Source organism: Lontra canadensis, unplaced genomic scaffold (genome assembly GCF_010015895.1).
Source record: "Lontra canadensis isolate GAN:19392208 unplaced genomic scaffold, GSC_riverotter_1.0 scaffold71, whole genome shotgun sequence".
Classification (NCBI taxonomy): Eukaryota; Metazoa; Chordata; class Mammalia; order Carnivora; family Mustelidae; genus Lontra; species Lontra canadensis.
Window position 1 is genome coordinate 2268824 of NW_022631065.1, and position 21293 is coordinate 2290116.

General features: G+C 42.1%; 2 protein-coding genes across 3 annotated transcripts in view; one reads left to right on the plus strand and one right to left on the minus strand.

Moving 5' to 3' along the window:
- Positions 1-21293, plus strand: part of TRABD2A (TraB domain containing 2A) — a 126372-nt gene that overhangs the window by 68026 nt on the left and 37053 nt on the right. The gene's annotated exons all lie outside the window — the stretch shown is intronic.
- Positions 1-21293, minus strand: part of DNAH6 (dynein axonemal heavy chain 6) — a 231596-nt gene that overhangs the window by 14353 nt on the left and 195950 nt on the right. For both annotated transcript variants that reach the window (XM_032880677.1, XM_032880676.1), the window contains 4 exons: positions 14223-14342; positions 13548-13669; positions 5582-5711; positions 2945-3072 (listed from right to left, as the gene is read on the minus strand). In XM_032880677.1, the coding sequence (XP_032736568.1) occupies positions 2945-3072; positions 5582-5711; positions 13548-13669; positions 14223-14342 (500 nt within the window). The remainder of the gene's footprint in view (positions 1-2944; positions 3073-5581; positions 5712-13547; positions 13670-14222; positions 14343-21293) is intronic.

Sequence of the window (21293 nt, forward strand, 5' to 3'; positions counted from 1 at the left end):
AGGTCATAGAGAGGGAAGATTCTTAGATGAGACTAATCTTTCAGCAGGTACCAGAGACTCTCCTTGAACTGGAAACACTTCCTTAAGGCATGCCCCTAACCCTCCCCTCACCCCAACAAAAGTCAGAGGCAGACAGCAGTCCTGGGAGATGCTGGGCTGGCAGCAGCCGCGGGAAGTACAGGAAAGCAGTTGCTGCCTGGCTAAAGATGAAAGCTGGGCTTGAGGATGGGTACGGCCAGCATGGGTTCCCGTTTTGTGAAAACTACTGCCATCTACTGGAAAGATATTACAGAAAGACGTTAGAGGCCAAATTTATATTGGTCCAGGACCATACAGCTCTGGAGATAGGCCATATGTGGATGAACAAGGTTGGCCAGCCTTCCCTTCCCTCACAGTTACTCCCCAGCACGCCGTCTGTCTCCACAAGAGGCAGTGGTATGAAAAAGAAGCGTTTTAGTTAGATCTGCCCTTGGGACGTGAGGAGCCCTTGGCAGCGTCAGAGAGCAAGGAGGCTCTCAGCCAGAGCCAAGGCGGTATTCTACCTTAGATACTGAAAATGGAAAAAGGAGCAGGAGACTTACATAAAATGCTGGGAGGATGCTTAAGTTATGGGGAGAAGGGGGGGGATTAGGCAGCTAGGGTCTTCCAGGTCTGCTGAAAATAGAGGTCACTTTGCAGCCGATTCTCCCAGAGGAGGTAGTTAATGCAGGCACCATGTCCAGTGAAAGAAAGCATAATTTCAAAATGTTCTCAGAAGCCTGACTAACAGGCTGGCCTCATCTCTCCCAGGAACAGCCCTGGCTCACAGTTCTGTCACTAGAAGGAGGAGAATGGGCCCCTCAGGTGCTGCCACCTTCCTTGGCCTTTCTTAGTGCCACCTCAGTGCTGCCTTGCTATTATTCCCTGGGTGAAGTGAAGGGGCTCGGCCAGACTCAGCGCAAAGCAGGGCCAAGCAGAGGTCAGGATGGGGGAGGCGGGCGGTGAGGAGCCACCACCCCTCCCTCAGATAGGAGCGCTCTGCCTCGGTTCCCGATGGCCTTGCAGGCTGCTTCTTCCTGGACTCTGCCCTCTTCTGCTTCCTGTAGGTGAATCCTGCCGTTACTGGGAGATGGTGTTTGACAAGAAGTGGCCACAGGGAGACTTGAGAGCCACACTCATTCACTCGCTCATTCAAATATTCACGAAGATTTAGTATGTGTTGGCGGCTAGGGAAACAAAATGACTAATATCCTAGTTTCCCTCTCTTCCAGAAGTTCATTGTCTCCCGGGGGACCCATCTTCATGGAGGGGTAATTACAAAGTAATGTGGTAGGCACAGTGATAGACACAGACACCTGAAATGATGGGGCGCTGAAGAGAGGGGCTCCTAAGTTATCTGATGGTGGAGGGACGGGCTGGTGTGTCAGGAAGAGTTTTTGGAGGAAGCGACATTTGCATTTGTCCGTCTTCAAGTAGGTGAAAGGTCATGATGTGGAGGAGGCAAGACATGAGCAGCATGTCCGTCCTCTGAACAATAGTCCTCCCTTCCTTTTAGCTGCGCACAGCAATCCAATATGGAGACTACACTGCCCACCACCCTTGAAGCTGAGGCACAGCCATATGACCAAATTTTGGCTAATGGGTGCAAGAAAAAAAATGATGTATGCAATTTCTGGGTCACATTTTTACAAGGAACCTGCTTTCTCCCAGCCCTCTCTTTCACCTGTCCCACTGGCTGGCAAAAGGGGACAGTAGGAGCAGCCACCTTAGGCGCAGAGATGCAGGCTAGCTGTTGAGGCTAGAAGAGCCGACCCTCCAGCTGGGGTCCCTAGATGAGCTCACAGTGCAAGATGGACTCCCTGCCCCCATAGGGCTTCCTCTGGGCTGTTAGCTGAGAGGGAAGAGAATTTTTATTTGTTTTTGTCATTGTATTTAGAGGTCTTTATCCTAGCAGCTTAGTCTCTAGCCTGGCTCTTTCTGTGTACCAGGTGTTAAGCCCTGGGCTGGCCCCCCGGCCCGTGACACTGGTGTATAGCTGACAAGATCCATAGTCCCAAGGTGAGAGCTTTGCATGTTCAGCTGATCCACACCCCTCTAACCCACAAGCTGAAGTATTACCTGCCAACTAGTAACACTGGGAGACTGTTTTTTTCTAATAGGAGAGAGTCTTTGGCTTTAAAAGACTTACCCCAGTTGTCCTTCCCAATCTTATCACCAAGCCTTGACTTTGTGCTAGGTATTTGGGTCTTGCTGGGCAGCAAAACTTACCCAGTGAATGCTCAGTATTTGGTCTCTAACAGTTTTTGTGCTTCCCTTGTTAAAGTTACACACAGAGAAACCAGGGAGGCCTTCAGCCATCATTATAAATCCAAGGCCATCCAGAAAGTATTCTGGAGCATAAGGCAAAGGTCCAAATAGTTGTCCTCAAATTTTAGTGGCAGTGAAATCATCTGGGGGTGGGGGGGACTATTTAAAATTTCTCAGGGAATTCTAACTCAGTAGGTCTGGAGTGGGATCAGGAACCTGCATTTCAAATATGTTGCATAGCAGATTCTAACGTGGGCATTTTGTGGCCCAACTTGGAGAAACTCTGGTTTTTATAGTCATCATAAAGACTGTGTTATTACATGCAAACTGGACGTCAGGACCACACGCTGAATCTCTCATAAATCAGTGCTTTGGTCGTTGATCAAATGTCTGAGCAAATGCTCATTCCAGGGATGTAAGTTAGGATAATGGGGACACTGGGATCTGCAATGTCACAGACTGATGGAGGCCTTATCAGAGAAGGGCAACAGATTCCTTGGATGGGGGTCGATTCCATTTTAGCCGAGTTGTGTTTGGAGAGTTGTTAGCAAATCCAAATGGAAATGCTGAGGTGGTGGAAACGGAGGATTCTTATGAGGCTACACTTCTCTACAAAGCTTTGCTGCCCAACAGCAGTGTGGGCAACGAGCGCTCATACGTGTATCAGCTTCAGTAGCTTGTTAAAGCGGTCCACTTCTTGTCCGAGCACCGTAGTCAGGGAGTTCAGGCGTCCTTGAGGATCCCTGACGAAAAGGCTCTCCAACGCACTCTCCATCTCTAGTGTTTCTGAAACACACACAGCTGATTCCTCAGACTGATCATCACGGACTGCGGTCCTCATAGCACTGCCCTTGTCATGCGCTTAGCTTAACTCTTACAAAGCCGACTTCTGCAGCAGGCCTCGACTGAGTGGGAGTCCAGCCGCGCACAGACCTCAGTGGCAAATGCCAGCAGGACCAGCAGCTACCTGGTAGGTAAGGGCCATCCCTGGGACCAGAGGTGTCAGGAACCCTGAGTTTTCTCTGCCAGGTTTATGTAAGCCTCCCTCTTCCCTGCCCACAGGCATTGCCTCTCAGAGACGAGGGGGTGGCTGGGGGTGGGGAGTGAGGGAAGAGGCAGATGCAGCATCTGTCTTTGTCCTGAGCACTGTTCAAAGGGACTGACTCAGTTTTTAGGCCTGTAGCTCAGACTGGGTCGAAAGTTTTTCTCTTCGTTTTCCCTACAGTCTAGCAAATGGAGGCTTATAGAAGCTGTACAAAAATGAAGGCCCAGCATTTTGCCTGCATGTCTGAGTGAAGTGTTAGTAAGTGAGTGGCTCTGAAGTCCACATACCGAATTCCTTCTGAATTTGCATTTTCACTGCTCTAGAACATTCACACAGTGGTGTGGGTCAGTCTGGTCTCCGGTCATCCGCAGTGCTGTGCTTACACGTCCCCGGTCCCCTACCAGCCCCTGAGGGGCTATTCCAAACCCTCAGTTCTCTTACTGAACAGTCACATCCCTGTCCCCTTTGCCTTAGCAGATGGCATCATTTATTTCACACTGAAAATATGTGCTTTATTAAGCTCACTCTCCTAGGTGTCAGTAGAACTTTCTGAACCAAGTACAAGGCCTTCCAGCTAGCCTTCTGCCTATGCCTCCCTTTTCCACCCAGCCCTCCATCTTCTGTTTGTTTAAAATCCCCTACTAAACTAACTGACTCAGTTTGCTTCACCATCAACAGAACTCTTTGCTCAGGAGGCATTCTGTTGAGGGCCTGTTTCGGGAGATGACTGGCTTCTGAGGTCACACAGGCCTTTTCTTCTGGGGATGGCGGGTCTTAGAAGGATTGGCAAGACTCTGTCTGTGGTACAGTGATATAATAAGAAATACCTATTTTGGTCTTTGTCCCTGGTTCCTCCTGGCTAGAGCCCCCAAACCCTTGTAATTTCCTAAGTAAAAGGAGTGATAGGAGCATCATTTTTTATATTTGGCTTTGACCCTGGCTCTGAAATAGCTTCTGAGTGTTAAAGGTGAAAGGAGAGGCTTTGTTAATGATGTGGCTTTGGAAAGCCTTGAAGGGTGGAGGGCTCGTTGTCAGGGGAATCAGCCATGTGATTAGACTTTTAGAACTTTCAGCTTTCTCCTCTGACCTCTTGGAGAAGAGAGGGGCTAGAAGTTGAATCAATCACTAATGGCTAATGACTTAGTCTATTATACCTAATAATGAAGCCTCCATAAAGACTGTAACTGAAGGGGTTTGGAGGGCTTCTGTGTACTAGGAGGGTGGTGTACCCTGACTCCATGGGGACAGAAGCTCCTGCTCTTGAGACTTCTAGACCTTGGCCTGTGTACCTCTTCTTGTGGTTGTTTATCTGTATCTTTTTTATATCCTTTATAATAAACTGGTAAATGTGTTTTCTTGAGTTCTGTGGGCCATTCTAGCAAATTATAAACCTAAGAAAGGGGTTGTGGGAACCCCAAAATTATTGCCAGTTAGTCAGAAGTATAGGTCACAACTTGGGACTTGAGATTGGCATCTAAAGTGGAGGACAGTCTTATGGGATTGAGCCCTTAACCTGTGGGGTCTATGGTAACTCTGGTTAGTGTCAAAATTGGATTGTAGGATACCCAGTTGGTGTCCAGAGAGTTGGAGAATTGAAGCCCACACATTTTATGTCAAAAGTGTTGTGAGTAGAGAGAGAGACACACAGTTTACTTTTACACCAGACTAGGAAGTGTAAATCTATAGTCATTCTAAGAAAAGTGTGAGAGTAGATCGCTGATCATTTGGCAAGATTCCTTAACTCACCAAAAAGCAAGGTAATAATAATTTAGCCATTTCTCTTGAATCTAGAAAAAAAAAATGACACAGATTCTAGAGCAGAGCTGTCTAATGGAACAATTTATAATAATGGAAATGTCTTCTGTGTTGTCTGATATAGTAGCACTCAAAATGTGGCTGGTGCAACTGAGGAAATGAATTTTAAATTTTACTTATTTATATTTAAGTTTAAATAGCCACATGTGGCTAGTGGGTTCTGTGTCGGGCAGGACAGGTCTGGAGGCACAAGGAAGCTCGGAAAAAAGGCTAGTTAACTTTCCTAGGCTTAGAAACCAACTTGCTCCTAATGCTTCTGGCAGTTGGCTTGTTGAGATGCTCAAGGCTTCCATGGAGAGCTCCAGGTCAGAAGTGCTCTCTACATAAAGAAAAGTATGTGTAATGAAGCAGATTTGGATACCTGCTCATCACTCAGCTTTCTGAGTTTATTCCTAGAAGTCCCATGATGTACAGATGCCAGGGATCATTTATTACCTGGAACTCTGGTCTGGATTGAAGCAACAAGTTCTTGGACAATTTCATCATTGCTTTTTCCCTCTCCACCAGAAGATGACCTTGGCTGGACCTCAAGTATGGTGTTGATTAAAGTGTTGGTCTCTTTGTACTATAAAGGTGGGAAGAGACAGAATGGTGAAGACTCAAATTCTCAGAAAATAATTTGCAGCACAGCTTACTTATAGAAATAATGGCAACTGTCAAAAAAAGGGAAATTTTTATGTTGAAGATAGGATTGGTAAAATGTGCTCATTGGAAAGGCACGGTACAGATGACCTTTGAACAATGTTGGGGTAAGGGGCATTGCCCCTCTCGATCACACAGTCAAAAATCCATGTACAATTTGATTCTTCAAAAACTGTCTAAGTATACAGCTCAGTGGTATTAAATACATTAATTATGCTGTGCAGCCATCACCATCATTCAACTCCTTGAATTCTTCTCATTCTTCTTATTCTTCTCATCTCCTCTTCTCTTAAATTCTTCTCATCTCTTAAAACTGATACCCCTTACCCATTAAACAGTAACTCCTCATTCCTCCCTTTCCCCAGCCCTTAGCAAATACCATTCTACTTTGTTTCTAGGATTTTTGACTACTCAAAATACCTCATATAAATAGCATTATATTGTGCTTGTCTTTATGTGACTGGCTTATTTCACTTAGTGTCGTGTCTTCAAGTTTCATCCATGTTGTAGCATATTGCAGAATTCCCTTCCTTTTTAAGGCTGAACAATACTCCATTGTATGTATATATCTTTTTTTATTTTTTTGCTTATCACCTGTCAATGGACACTTGGATTGCTTCCACAGTTCAGCTATTGTGAATGATGCTGCTGCTGACCAGGGAGCCCCATGCAGGGCTCGATCCCAGGGCCCTGGGGTCATGACCTGAGCCAAAGGCAGACACTTAGTGGTCTCAGCCACCCAGGTACCCCTATTTTTGGACGTTTTAATCTCCATTCTGGAAAGTTTATTGTCCTTTATATCGCATGTGTGATAATCTATATACCAGTCTGGGTCTATAAGTCTCCAGAGTAGTTCTTAATTCTGCTGTGGTATTTTTAGTTTCCTTGACAGTTTTCATTCTTACGCATCTCATGGCATCCTCTGTATATACATGTCAGCCTGTTCTCAGATTCTGGCTTTTTCTTTCTACAGGCTGGGTCTTCTGCCCTACCTCAGATGCCAAAAAATGTTGATTTTTGTGTTTTAGCAGCAGGTGATTTGCAGAGGGCAAGTCTGTATCTTCCAGATGGTGTTTTCTATCCTTTATCCTTCAGTATGTTTTTCTCCCCTATTTACTCAGCCTCTGTGTTTTTTTCTCTCCATTTATTCAGCCTCTAATGAAAAAAGCGATAGTAGATATCTGTTTGTGCACAGACAGTCTATACAGATGGTCCTTGAATAATGTCCATTATTGTCTTAGGAGGCAATTTCTGCCGTTTTCCTCCAACTGATGTGCACGGGTCAAGGTCCACTTTTCTTTACTAGTTTCTAATAAGCATCTCTGTAAGTATAGTTTGCTGGAGTGGGGAAGGAATCATATCTTTAATGTAAAGACTGTGTTGATGGCAGGCAGAATTAGCTAACTCAAACCAGCTAATCAAAGAAAAGAACTCTGTTGGCTCATAGACTGGGAAGAAGAGAACATAAGTCACATGGGTCTCAGGATGAATGGACCTAATGTTTTCTCTCCAGTACATGCTTGGTTGTTTCTTTCTTTCCTATGGCAGATGCACTTCTTCCAAGTGGTTGGGGGAATGTGTTGAGTGTCAATGATAAGGCCACAGACAGCTACAGATACACAGTATCTTAACCAGTGATTCCAAAGGAAAGAGAAATTCCTCCTCCAATCCTAGCATCTCTATATACTAAAGCTTAGGGAAGAATTCTCATTCACCTAACATGGTCCATGTACCTGTTCCTTGGACCAATTCCAGTGGCTAGGTGATGGAGTGCTTGCTGCCTTTGGCCAGGGCTGAGTCACTTGCCCATCTCTGAAGGTAAGGGGGTCTTACCAAAATTTCATGGAATGAGGAAGGGGCTGTTATTCCAAAAGGAAGAGATTGGGAGTAGGGCATATACTCTACCAGAAAAATGGAGGAAGGGAGGCTAGACATAAAAACATACCACGGTGCTCACATCAGTCATAGTGAACAAACGGAAAACACAAAACTACACTCCTAGGTACACACTGCCAAGAGTGTTACTTCTATTGACAGTGCCATATTTCTCACAGGATGCAGCAAGTCTTACTGTATCTACACTCCCCTTTCCCTTCTTTCACCACTTGCCCCATGCCCCACCCACTATAGAGCAAACAGTCAGATATGAGTGAATAGTAACACTTGGTTTGGCCACCTCCTTTTCTTCCTGAAAGTAGAATAATGAAAAACAAGATATTATTCTAACTCCTCACTAAATAGCAAAGCAATTTTTTAATTAATATACAATGTATTATTTGCCCCAGGGGTACAGGTCTGTGTATCACCAGCCTTACACATTTCACAGCACTCACCATAGCACATACCCTCCCCAGTGTCCATAACCCAACCACCTTATCCCTACCCTCCCACCCCCCTAGCAACCGTCAGTTTGTTTCATGAGATTAAGAGTCTCTTATGGTTTGACTCCCTCCTGATACTATCTTGTTTTATCTCCCCCTCCTCCCCTGATGACCCCCTGCCCTGCCTCTCAAATTCCTCATATCAGGGAGATCATATGATAATTGTCTTTCTCTGATTGACTTATTTTGCTCAGCATAATACCCTCTAGTTCCATCCACGTTGTTGCAAATGGCAAGATTTCAGTCTTTTTGATGGCTGCATAGTATTCCATTGGGTATATATACCACATCTTCTTTATCCATTCATCTGTTGATGGACATCTAGGTTCTTTCCGTAGTTTGGCTATTTTGGAACTTGCTGCTATAAACATTTGGGTGCACGTGCCCCTCTGGATCCCTACATTTGTATCCTTAGGGTAAATACCCAGTAGTAGGATTGCTGGGTCGTAGGGTAGCTCTATTTTCAACTTTTTGAGGAACCTCCATACTGTTTTCCAGAGTGGCTACACCAGCTTGTATTCCCACCAACAGTGTAGGGGGGTTCCCCTTTCTCCGCATCCTCGCCAACATCTGTCCTTTCCTGACTGGTTAATTTTAGCCATTCTGACTGGTGTGAGGTGGTATCTCACTGTGGTCTTGATTTGTATTTCCCTGATGCTGAGTGATGTGGAGCACTTTTTCATGTGTCTGTTGGCCATTTGGACATCTTCTCTGCAGAAATATCTGTTTATGTCTTCTGCCCATTTCTTGATTGGATTCTTTGTTCTTTGGATGTTGAGTTTGAGAAGTTCCTATAGATTTTGGATACTAGCGCTTTATCTGATTTGTCACTTGCACGTATCTTCTCCCATTCTATCAGTTGTCTTTTGGTTTTGTTGACTGTTTCCTTTGCTGTACAAAAGCTTTTGATCTTGATGAAATCCCAATAGTTCATGTTTGCCCTGGCTTCCCTTGCCTTTGGCAATGTTTCTAGGAAGAAGTTGCTGTGGCTGAGGTCAAAGAGCTTACTGCCTGTGTTCTCCTCAAGGATTTTGATGGATTCCTGTCTCACATTGAGGTCTTTCATCCATTTTGAGTCTATTTTTGTGTGTGGTGTAAGGATATGGTGCAGTTTCATTCTTCTGCATGTGGCTGTCCAATTTTCCCAACACCATTTGTTGAAGAGACTGTCTTTATAACAGTGGACATTCTTTCCGGTCTTGTCAAAGATTAGTTGACCATAGAGTAGAGGGTCTATTTCTTGGCTCTCTATTCTGTTCTTGGATCTGTGTCTCTGTTTTTGTGCCAGTGCCATACTGTCTTGATGATGACAGCTTTGTAATAGAGCTTAAAGTCTGGAATTGTGATGCTGCCAACTTTGGTTTTCTTTTTCAACATTCCTCTGGCTATTCAGGGTCTTTTCTGGTTCCATATAAGTTTTAGTGTTATTTTTTCCATATCTTTGAAAAAAAAATAGGTATTTTGATAGGGATTGCATTAAATGTGTAGATTGCTTTAGGTAGCATAGACAGTTTCACAATATTTGTTCTTCCAGTCCATGAGCATGGAATGTTTTTCCATTTCTTTGTGTCATCCTCAATTTCTTTTTCTGAGTACAGATTCTTTGCCTCTTTGGTTAGGTTTATTCCTAGGTATCTTATGGTTTTGGGTGCAGTTGTAAATGGGATCGATTCCTTAATTTCTCTTTCTTCTGCCTTGCTGTTGGTATATAGAAATGCAACTGATTTCTGTGCATTGATTTTATATCCTGACACTTTACTGAATTCTTATATGAGTTCTAGCAGTTTTGGAGCAGACTCTTTCAGATTTTCCAAAGTATCATATCATTTGCAAAGAGTGAGAGTTTGACTTCTTCTTTGCCAATTCAGATGCCTTTTATTTCTTTTGTTGTCTGATAGCTGAGGCTAGGGCTTCTAGTACTATGTTGAATAGTAGTGGTGATAGTGGACGGCCCTGCCATGTTCCTGACCTTAGGGAAAAGCTTAGTTTTCCCCATTGAGAATGATATTCACTGTGGGTTTTTCATAGATGGCTTTGATGATATTGAAGTATGTTGGATCCCTACACTGTGAAGAGTTTTGATCAAGAAGGGATGTTGTACTTTGTCAAATGCTTTTTTCAGCATCTACTGAGAGTATCATATAGTCCTTTCTTTTATTAATGTATTGTATCACACTGATTGATGTGGATGTTGAAGCAAACTTGCAGCCCAGGAATAAATCCCACTTGGTGGTAGTGAATAATCCTTTTAAGGTACTGTTGGATCCTGTTGGCTAGTATTTTGGTGAGAATTTTTTCATCCATGTTCATTAAGGATATTGGTCTGTAATTCTCCTTTTTGGTGGGGTCTTTGTCTGGTTTTGGGATCAAGGTAATGCTGGCCTCATAAAATAAGTTTGGAACTTTTCCTTCCATTTCTATTTCTTGGAACAGTTTCAAGAGAATAGGTATTAATTCTTCTTTAAATGTCTGGTAGAATTCCCCCGGGAAGCTGTCTGGCCCTGGGCTCTTGTTTTTTGGGAGATTTTTGATGACTGCTTCAATCTCCTTACTGGTCATGGGTCTGTTCAGGTTTTCTACTTCTTCCTGGTTCAGAATTGGTAGTTTATATGTCTCTAGGAATGCATCCATTTCTTCCAGATTGTGAAATTTGCTGGTGTATAATTGCTCATAATATGTTCTTATAATTGTTTGTATTTCTTTGGCGTTGGTTGTGATCTCTCCTCTTTCATTCATGATTTTATTAATTTGGGTCCTTTCTCTTTTCTTTTTGACAAATCTGGCCAGGGGTTTATCACTCATTAATTCTGTCAAAGAACCAGCTCCTAGTTTCATTGATTTGTTCTACTGTTCTTTTGGTTTCTATTTCATTGATTTCTGCTCTGATCTTTATTATTTCTCTTCTCCTACTGGGTTTAGGGTTTCTTTGTTCTTTCTCCAGCTCCTTTAGGTGTCAGGTTAGGTTGTGTATTTGAGACCTTTCTTGTTTCTTGAGAAAGGCTTGTATCACTATATATTTTCCTATCAGGACTGCCTTTGCTGTGTCCCAAAGATTTTGAACAGTTGTGTTCTCATTTTCATTTGTTTCCATGAATTTTTAAAAATTCTCCTTTAATTTCCTGGTTGACCCATTCATTCTTTAGCACAATGTTCCTTAGCCTCCATGTATTTGAGTTCTTTCCAAAATTTCTCCTGTGGTTGAGTTCTAGTTTCAAAGCATTGTGGTTTGAAAATATGCAGGGAATGATCCTGATCTTTTATACTGGTTGAGACCTGATTTGTGACCCAGGATGTGATCTGTTCTGGAGAATGTTCCATGTGCACTAGAGAAGAATGTGTATTCTCTTGTTTTGAGATGGAATGTTCTGAATATATATCTGTGATGTCCCTCTGGTCCAGTGTGTCATTTAAAGCCTTTATTTCTTGTTGCTCTTTTGCTTAGATGATCTGTCCATTTCAATAAGGGGGGTGTTAAAGTCCCTTACTATTATTGTATTACTATCAATGTGTTTCTTTGATTTTGTTATTAATTGGTTTACATAATTGGCTGCTCTATGTTAGGGGCATAGATATTTAAAATTGTTAGAGTTTCTTGTTGGATAGACTCTTTAAGTATGATATAGTGTCCTTCCTCATATCTTATTATAGTCTTTGGTGTAAAATCTAATTTATCTGATATAAGGACTGCCACCCCAGCTTTCTTTTGATGTCCATTAGCATGGTAAATTGTTTTTCACCCCCTCACTTTACATCTGGAGGTGTCTTTGGGTCTAAAATAAGTTTCTTGCAGACAGCTTATTGATGGGTCTTGTTTTTTTTTTTTTTTTTTTTTTTTTTTTTTTTTTTTTTTTTTTTTTTTATCCATACTGATATCCCTTGTTTTATGATTGGGGCATTTAGCCCATTTACATTCAGGGTAACTACTGAAAAATATGAATTTAGTACCATTGTATTGCCTGTAAAGTGACTGATACTGTGTATTGTCTCTGTTCCTTTCTGGTCTGTTATTTCTAGGCTCTCTCTTTGCTTGGTTCGCTCTCTGTAGCTTTTGTTCCCTGAATGCTTTCTGTACAGCTTTGGAGGAGGAAAATGAGAATGGTGACCTCCCAATCTCTGACCAGCCCATAGGAGCTGAGAGCTCAGGGTCCCACTCCTCAGTGCACCCTCAGGGAAAAGCAGTCAATCCCTCCTGTCTCCCTGGTCTCTGGCTGCACTCTGAGCTCACCCAGCCTGTGACCAAGCATTATCTATCTATGGTGCACAGCCCTATTTAGATTCTCCAAACCCAGCAGATTCCTGCAGTGCACTCTTGCACCACTCCTCCTGGAGGAGGAAGGAGGAGATCTCCTCAGAAGAGGAAGGAGGAGGTCTTTCCAGATCTGCCACTTGTGTGGTCCCTGCTCGAAGAGCAGTGGCCTGGCTGTGCCTCAGATCATGGTTTAAGGTAACCCTGAGCTGAGAACTCATTCCTCAGCTCTGTCTCTATAGCTGGCTTCCCCACTCTGATACCTGGGAGCTCTGCCACCCTAAGGCATCCCTGGTATTTTTGTGTCCCCACAGATCCTGAGACCACACTGTCCCTGCAAAGGTTCCATCCCTGCTTAGCCTCTGGAGTGGCATCCCCCAGTGGAGCAGACTTCTGAAAGTTCTTATTTTGTGTTCTGCTGCTCTACCACTTGCCAGGAGTCAGCCCCCCCGCCCCCCCCACCATGGTCTATCTTCCTGTTGCTTCAGATTCACATCTCTGCATGTCCTACGTTCCGGAACGTTGTCAATTTTCTGTTCCTAGAATTGCTGCTCTTTTTCTCTTCTATCTCCTGTTGAGTTTGTAGGTGTTCAGAATGGTTTGATAACTATCTAGCTAAACTCCTGGGACCTGATGATATTTCAGTCTCCTACTCCTTCCAGCAAAGCAATTTTTGATGGCAGAGAACCTTGACATAGGGTGGCAGAGCACTGACCTCCTGAGTCTTTTTTTTTTTTTTTGGAAGTACTACTGTTATTTCTTGTGGATTCATTGATATCTAGGTAGATCTCCCTCTCTAACACTTGTATGGGAAAAATTTAAGTTGAAAAGGAAGATGATTCCCTTCAGCCTTGTGAGCCAAACCTAGTCTCCAACCTTTGTAGTATTCCAGGTCCTAAGGGATGGACCTTATTTTATGGCTTTGGACAGGGAAAAGTGCATGGTGATACTAGGATGCTGTGAGGGATCCAGAGGGAGCAGGCTAAATTGGAATCGAATGCTGAAGTTGAGGTGAAACATTTACTTTTCTCATTTAAGTATATAATAATTTATGGAACTAGTGAGATCATTATTGAAGTTTCAAGTTTATATACACATTATGCAAATGTATTTTAGGTTAAAAGCCACATACCTGGAACACTAGGTTGGCATTTTCATGCATTCCAAATATTTCTGGGTCATCCATCAAAGGCAGATTTTCAATGTAGTCTTTAAACTCTTGTAGGCTGTCAGCCAAGGGTGCGAAATAGATGCCTGTTTATTGCAAACACAGAAGGCAAACATATTGCAAATAGACCAGCTTTGTACTATCAAATTTAGTCCTTCTCTGCATGTTCAGATGGTGGCTATAATCTAGGGTCTTCCACAGAAAAGGAAATTGTTTTCTCCACTCTCTTTGCCTTCACTACTATGCCTGGTCTCTTTCCCTTTTCTTGAGGCCTCAAGCCTGTGATCAGTCTCTTACTCTTTCAGGGTGTCTTCTTAGAACTTCTCAAGATTCTGGGAGTCCAGTGTTGCTGAAAGCCACACATTGGCAAGGGCTCCAAATTTATAGAACTTTGAAAACACATTTAGACTGAGTATGACCTGTTTTAGAAGGACTCCAAGTGGTTACTGCATAAAATATATTTTTATATTTTAACTGCCAAACCAGTTTTGGAGGTGGTCAAGCATGGGGCTGGGGCAGGCGCACATGGGGACTGGGCTGTGATGGCTGGACACCAAGAACTCCTAGATGGAAAACTGAGAGATACTGCCAATGACTTCTTGGAAACTATCCTTTCCAGAATATTGAAAAGTCATTTACCTGATTCTGAATATTTATAATCCTCTTCTAATGTTTCAGGAGAAAAGAACTTTTTTAAGATTGTACGAAGACATCTTTGATCCCAGGTGTCTGTAACTCTACCACCATATGTAATTTCACCTGAAAAGGAGTTTGCATTTTAAAACATATTTTTTACTGATATGCATGCCCAAATCCCAATAGGTTTATTTATATACACATTTATTTGGAACTGAAAGTAAAAACAGCATATCAGAGTTTCCTTCCACTACTCCCTAAAAAGAGAATAAAAAGGCAGGGTAAAAACCTAGTATATGTACCCTACCCTAGTTATTTTGCTTTCCCCAAATAACCAGAACCAAAGCTACTGAGATATATTTACATATTTCTTTTTCTTTTTTTCTTTTCTCTTTTCTTTTCTTCCCTCCTTCTTTCCATCCTTACTTCCTCCCTTCCTTCCCTTCTTTCCTTCCTTTTTCTTTCTCTCCCTTTACTTCCTTTTCCCTTTTCCTTCCTCCCTCCCTCCCTTCCTTCCTTCCTCTCCTCCTCCTTCCTCTTTATCTTTGTCCCCCTCTTCTTCCTGCTCTCCTCCTCCATTTTCTTTCTCTTCCACCTCTTCTTCTTCTTTTGCTGCAAAATACTGATTTTGGGTCTTATTCTAGCATCAATCACGGTATTCTAAAACATATACAATTCCTAGGCAACACTGCTTCTTTTGGAGGCCAGTAAATAAATGGAACCAAAACATTTACAACAAGACAAACAGTATATATACTTTAGAATTATTAAAATTAAGCTAGGAAGGAAAGATAGGTCCAAGGCAAAAGAGACAACTTGCCTCACAGAAATGATGTTGTGGGGAATTAAAACTTTTTAGTATTCCATCTCTTTTTTCATAGATAAGCTACTTTCAGCATGCTCCACTGTCATCCTAAAATTATAAGTAGGAATGATACCTATTCTGCATTGGGATAATATCTATTGCTGATATAACTCCTTGGGAAAACTCCAGATCCACTGCTCCATTTTGTTATTTATCACTGTAGTGCTCCCAGAAGGATTTGACCTATGGTCCTGACATTGTCAACTTCTGAATCCTCTGACTGTTCATCCACTCTCATCTCTATAACTTCCATTATGTCAGGAAGAAATGTTTTTCATTCTCTTTCAAGCTCAGATGGTTGGTTGAAAGTTATTTCAGTCTTTGGAATCTCAATTATTTATTTATTCTAAGGGAGCAATGTCTTTACATGCACCTCTTATAGGGACACTTATTTTTCCTCTCCTGTTGAAACACTGTTGGTCTGTCATGTTGGGTCAGCCACTCAGAGGGAGAGGAGTAGAGGTAGAATAGGTGTTACAGCTAATGTTCAAGTAGCTAAGTCTCTGTATTAGCAATTCTAAGAGGGAAGAAAGAGATGCTGTTGTATTTTCTTGGGTATATTTTTCAGTCACCTTCTAGAAAATCTTGGAACACAAAGTTCAGTTATATCTTTGTAGTGGGTCCATCAGGTCTGGGCCTAAGTCAAAGCTCCTCTTGAATCCTTGGGGCCGGATGGGAATGTAAGCTCAAGTTTCTCCAGCTGCATGATGGTGTGTGGAAAAGGAGGGTGGCCAGAAAAACGAAGACTTCTGTAGTTGGTAGGTGGTGAGAGGAAAGAGTTGCCCTACAGTATTTTTTTTTAAGTCACAAAGGACAATATCTACATTTTAAGGAGCACAGAAATATTTTCCCTACAAATAAGACTTTGTGCTTCTCCATCCAGATTAAGTTTTATCCTTTTCTTGGATCAAACTGAGTAAATAATTTGACTCAGAGTAGATGACTCACTTTGGGGCTCAATTTTAGGAAGTAGTCTTCTGGGTTTGGTCTTCCCAGAAGAGGGACTTGAGGAGGAAGTGTCCACCATCATGCCCATCACCTCTCCTGGCCCAGGCATCACAGTCCCTGAGGGTCTTGTTGTAGATCCCAGGGTGGTGGCTTCCTCCTTCTCTTCCTCTCCTATCCACAGGGGCTGGCTGAGGGATAGCCTTGGATTTGGCTTTGTCCTTGCATGCTTTTGAGTTCGGATCTGTCTCCTGGACTTATGTATTGCTATACTTTATGCTATAAAATTTTAAGACTTCCCCCACCCCCAAATACCTTCTCATATTTAAAGCCTCCTCAGTATTTCTTTGTTTATTCTCTCCTGTTTATATTTATGGTTTTTTTTTTTTTAAGATTTTAGGGGTGCCTGGGTGACTCAGTTGTTAAGCATCTGCCTTTGGCTCAGGTCATGATCCCAGGGTCCTGGGATCAAGCCTCACGTTGGGCTCCATCCCAGGGTCCTAGGATCGAGTCCCACATTGGGCTGCCTGCTCAGCGGGAAGCCTGCTTCTTTCTCTCCCACTTCCCCCTGCTTGTGTTCCCTCTCTCACTGTGTCTATCAAATAAATAAAATCTTTAAAAAAAAGATTTTATTTATTCATTTGTGTGTGTGTGTGTGTGTGAGAGAGAGAGAGAGAGAGCGCGCACAAGCAGCGGGAGAAGCAGAGGGAGAGGAACCAGACTCCCTGCTGAGCAGGGAGCCCAACATGGGGCTCAATCCCAGGACCCTGGGATCATGACCTGAGTGAAAGGCAGATACTTAACTATCTGAGCCACTAAGGTACCCCTATTCTCTGCTGTTTAGTCTCCCCACTGGTATTGCTGTATCTTCTTGTTCAGTCCTTCACGTTGCTTTTATTATAGCTTCGTAAATTATTGTATCTCTTTACAGCCTAAAGGGCTATGATCACCAATCCTTGATTACAAAGTAGAACCAAAATTTATTGACAACACACACAGGCCTTTTAGGATGTGCCCTCAGCTTACCTTTTTTTTTTTTTTTTTCCCATTTTGTTGAATATAAAGCTCCTCTCCATATACATCCCCTCTTCATACTACGAACCAACCCAACAGAACTGTTCACAAGTACTATAATCAGGCCAAACCTCAGCCCATTGGGCTTTTATGTCACAATTCTCTCTCAGCCCAGTGTGCTCTCCTGCCTTTTCTCTCCTGTTGAGCCCAACTTAGCTCAATGTAGCTGGTCAGGACTCAGCTCCCAGCAGAGCTTTCCCGGATTCCCCCGGGTCATGTTAGTTGTTCCTTCTGAATTCCCACAGCATGGTGCATACACTTCTGATTTGGTTATTATCCTAACATAGGGTTTATGCATTATCACCACCCTCCACACCATGAGTTTTTGGCAGGCAGGGTCTATGTCATCTTTGTATTTCTAGCATCTATTGTCCCTGACTTTTTTACTTAGCATAGAGTGTGTGAGGTTTACCTATGTTGCAGCACATATCTATACTTTATTCCTTTAATGGCTGGATAGTACATTGTGTGGATATGCCACATTGTGTTTTTATTCACCAGCTAATGGAAGTTCATGTTGTTTTCACTTTTGGGCTATTATGAAGTAATGCTGTTATAAACAGGTACAAAGTTTTTGTGTGAACATGTGTTTTCATTTTTTCCCCTGGGTATATACCTAGGAGTGGAATTTCTGGGCCATATGGGAAGTCTATTTAAAAAATCTTCCAAAGTAGCCCCATAATTTTACATTGTCACCCACAATGTATAAAGGTTCTACTTTCTCTACATCCTCGCCAACACTTTGTTACTCTTTTATTTGTTGTTTAATTTTTAAATTATAGTCATCCTAGTCGGTATGAAGTAGTAACTCATTCTGGCTTTAATTTTCATTTCCTTCAACTGAGCATCTTTTCATGTGCTTATCGGGCATTTATATGTTTTTTTTTTGTGAAATGTCTATTCAAATCTTTTGCCCATTTTAAACTTTTTTTTTTTTTAAGATTTTTATTTATTTATTTGACAGACAGAGATTACAAGTAGGCAGAGAGGCAGGCAGAGGGAGAGAGAGGAGAAAGCAGGCTCCCTGCTGAGCAGAGAGCCCGATGCGGGGCTCGATCCCAGGACTCTGGGATCATGACCTGAGCCGAAGGCAGAGGCTTTAACCCACTGAGCCACCCAGGCGCCCCTCTTTTGCCCATTTTAAAAATTGTGTTATGTTAGTCAGCATAAAATACATCATTAGTTTTTGATGCAATGTTCCAAAATTCATTGTTTATGCACCACACCCAGTGCTCCATACAATACATGCCCTCCTTAATACCCACCACCAGGTTACCCATCCCCCTACCTGCCTCCGCTCTAAAACCCTCAGTTTGTTTCTCAGAGTCCACAGTCTCTCATGGTTTGTCTCCTCTGATTTGCCCCAGTTCACTTTTCCTTTCCTTCTCCTAATGTCCTCCGTGTTATCTCTATGTTCCACAAGTAAGTGAAACCATATGATAATTGACTTTCTCTGCTTGACTAATTTCACTCAGCATAATCTCCTCCAGTCCCATCCATGTTGGTACAAAAGTTGGGTATTCATCCTTTTTGATGGCTGAGTAATATTCCATTGTATATATGAACCACATCTTCTTTATCTATTCATCTGCTGAAGGGCATCTCGGCTATTTCCACCGTTTGGCTATGGTGGACATTGCTGCTATGAAAATTGTGGTACACATGGCCCTTTTTTTCACTACATCTGTATCTTTGGGGTAAATACCCAGTAGTGCAATTGCTGGGTCACAGGGTAGCTCTATTTTTAATTTTTTGATTTAATTTTAATTTAATTAAAAAATTAAATTTTTTAATATTTTCCAAAGTGGCTGCACCAATTTGCATTCCCACCAACAGTTTAAGAGGGTTCCCCTTTCTCCACATCCTCTCCAACATTTGCTGTTTCCTGCCTTGTTAATCTTTGCCATTCTACCTGGTGTAAGGTGGTACCTCAATGTGGTTTTGATTTGAATTTCCCTGATGGCCAATGATGATGAACATTTTTTCATGTGTCTGTTGGCTATTTGTATATCTTCATTGGAGAAGTGTCTGTTCATGTCTTCTGCCCATTTTTTGACATGATTATTTGTTTTTTGGGTGTTGAGTTTGAGAAGTTCTTTTTTTAAGATTTTATTTATTTATTTGACAGAGATCACAAGTAGGCAGGGAAGCAGGCAGAGAGAAGAGGAAGCAGGCTCCCTGCTGAGCAGAGAGCCCGATGTGGGGCTCGATCCTAAGACCCTGGAATCTTGACCCGAGCCGAAGTCAGAGGCTTTAACCCACTGAGCCACCCAGGTGCCCCAAGTTTGAGAAGTTCTTTATAGATCTTGGATATCAGCCCTTTGTCTGTAGTGTCATTTGCGAATATCTTCTCCCATTATGTGAGTTCCCTCTTTGTTTTGTTGACTGTTTCCTTTGCTGTGCAGAAGCTTTTTATCTTGATGAAGTCCCAAAAGTTCATTTTCGCTTTTGTTTTGCCTTGGGAGACATGTCTTGAAAGAAGTTGCTGTGGCCAATGTTGAAGAGGTTATTTTGCCTATTTTGATGGATACTGCCAGGATTTTGATGGATTCCTGTCTCACGATGAGATTCTCTCATCCATTTTGAGTTTATCTCTGTGTTATGAGTAAGGTGAAAGAGAATAGTCAAATTTCATTCTTCTATACATAGCTGTCCAATTTTCTCAGCACCATTTATTGAAGAGACTGTCTTTTTTCCACTGGATAATTTTTCCTACTTTGTTGAAGATTATTTGACCATTGGGGTGCCTGGGTGGCTCAGTGGGTTAAAGCCTCTGCCTTCAGCTCAGGTCATGATCTCAGGGTCCTGGGATCAAGCCCCACATCCGGCTCTCTGCTCAGCAGGGAGTCTGCTTCCTCCTCTCTCTCTCTGCCTGCCTCTCTGCCTACTTGTGATCTCTGTCAAATAAATAAATAAAATCTTAAAAAAGAAAAAAAGATTATTTGACCATAGAGTTGAGGGTTCATATCTGGGCTCTCTACTCTGTTCCATTCGTTTATGTGTCTGTCTTTATGCCAATACCATGCTGTCTTGGTAATCACAACTTTGTAATAAAGGTTGAAATCAGGCAACGTGATGCCCCTAGCTCTGTTTTTCTTCTTCAACATTTTCTTAGTGATTTGGGGTCTTTTCTGGTTCCATAAAAGTTTTAGGATTGTTTGTTCCAGACTTTGAAAAATGCCACTGGTATTTTGATCAGGATGGCATTGAAAGTATAGATTGCTCTGTTTTGCCCATTTTTATTTTTTTTTAAATTAAAAAATTTTTTAATTTTTTTTCAGTGTCCAAGATTCATTGTTTTGCCTATTTTTAAATTGGATTATTTTTCTTCTGTTAAGTTGTAAGTGTTCTTTATATACTTCGTATACAAGTGCCTTATCAAACATAATGATTTGCAGATATTTTCCTTCAGTCTATGCCTTGTCATTTAACTTTCTTGATGGTGTTTGTTGAAGTATAAACGTTTTAACGCTTTTTTTTTTTTAAGAGAAGTATAAACGTTTTAAATGTTGATGACGTCCATTTTTTTTTATTGTTTGTGTTTATTATGTCATATCTAGTAAGTCACTAATTTAAAGTCACAAAGATTTACTTATATGCTTTCTTCTACAAGCTCTTCCAAGATCTTTATATTTTTAGCTCTCACATTTAACTCTTACAGGACTCATTTTGAATTAATTTTTGTGTATCATATGAGATAAGGATCCAAATTCATCCTTTTGCAGATGGATACCAGCACCATTTGTTGAAAAAATTATCCTTCCTCCACTGAGCCGCCCTGATCATCAGTATAAGATCAATTGAAAGTAAGCTGATCATCAGTATAAGATCAATTGACCATAACCATTTTGTTAAGCAATGTTGGCCCCACTGGAGTAGTGGAGTCCTAGAGGCCAAAGTATAAAGTAGCCCCCAAGATTCCAAGACCACCCCTTTTGGTCTTTGTTGAAAGTAAGCTGATCATCAGTATAAGATCAATTGACCATCACCATTTTGTTAAGCAATGTTGGCCCTACTGGAGTAGTGGAGTCCTAGAGGCCAAAGTATAAAGTAGCCCCCAAGATTCCAAGACCACCCCTTTTGGTCCACTCTGAGGATGGTTCTCATTCATTTTCAGTGTTGTTTCACTGCCCTCTATTTCCAAGGTTTATTTGCCTTCTAAGGCTCTAGTTCACCTGATCCCTCTCTGT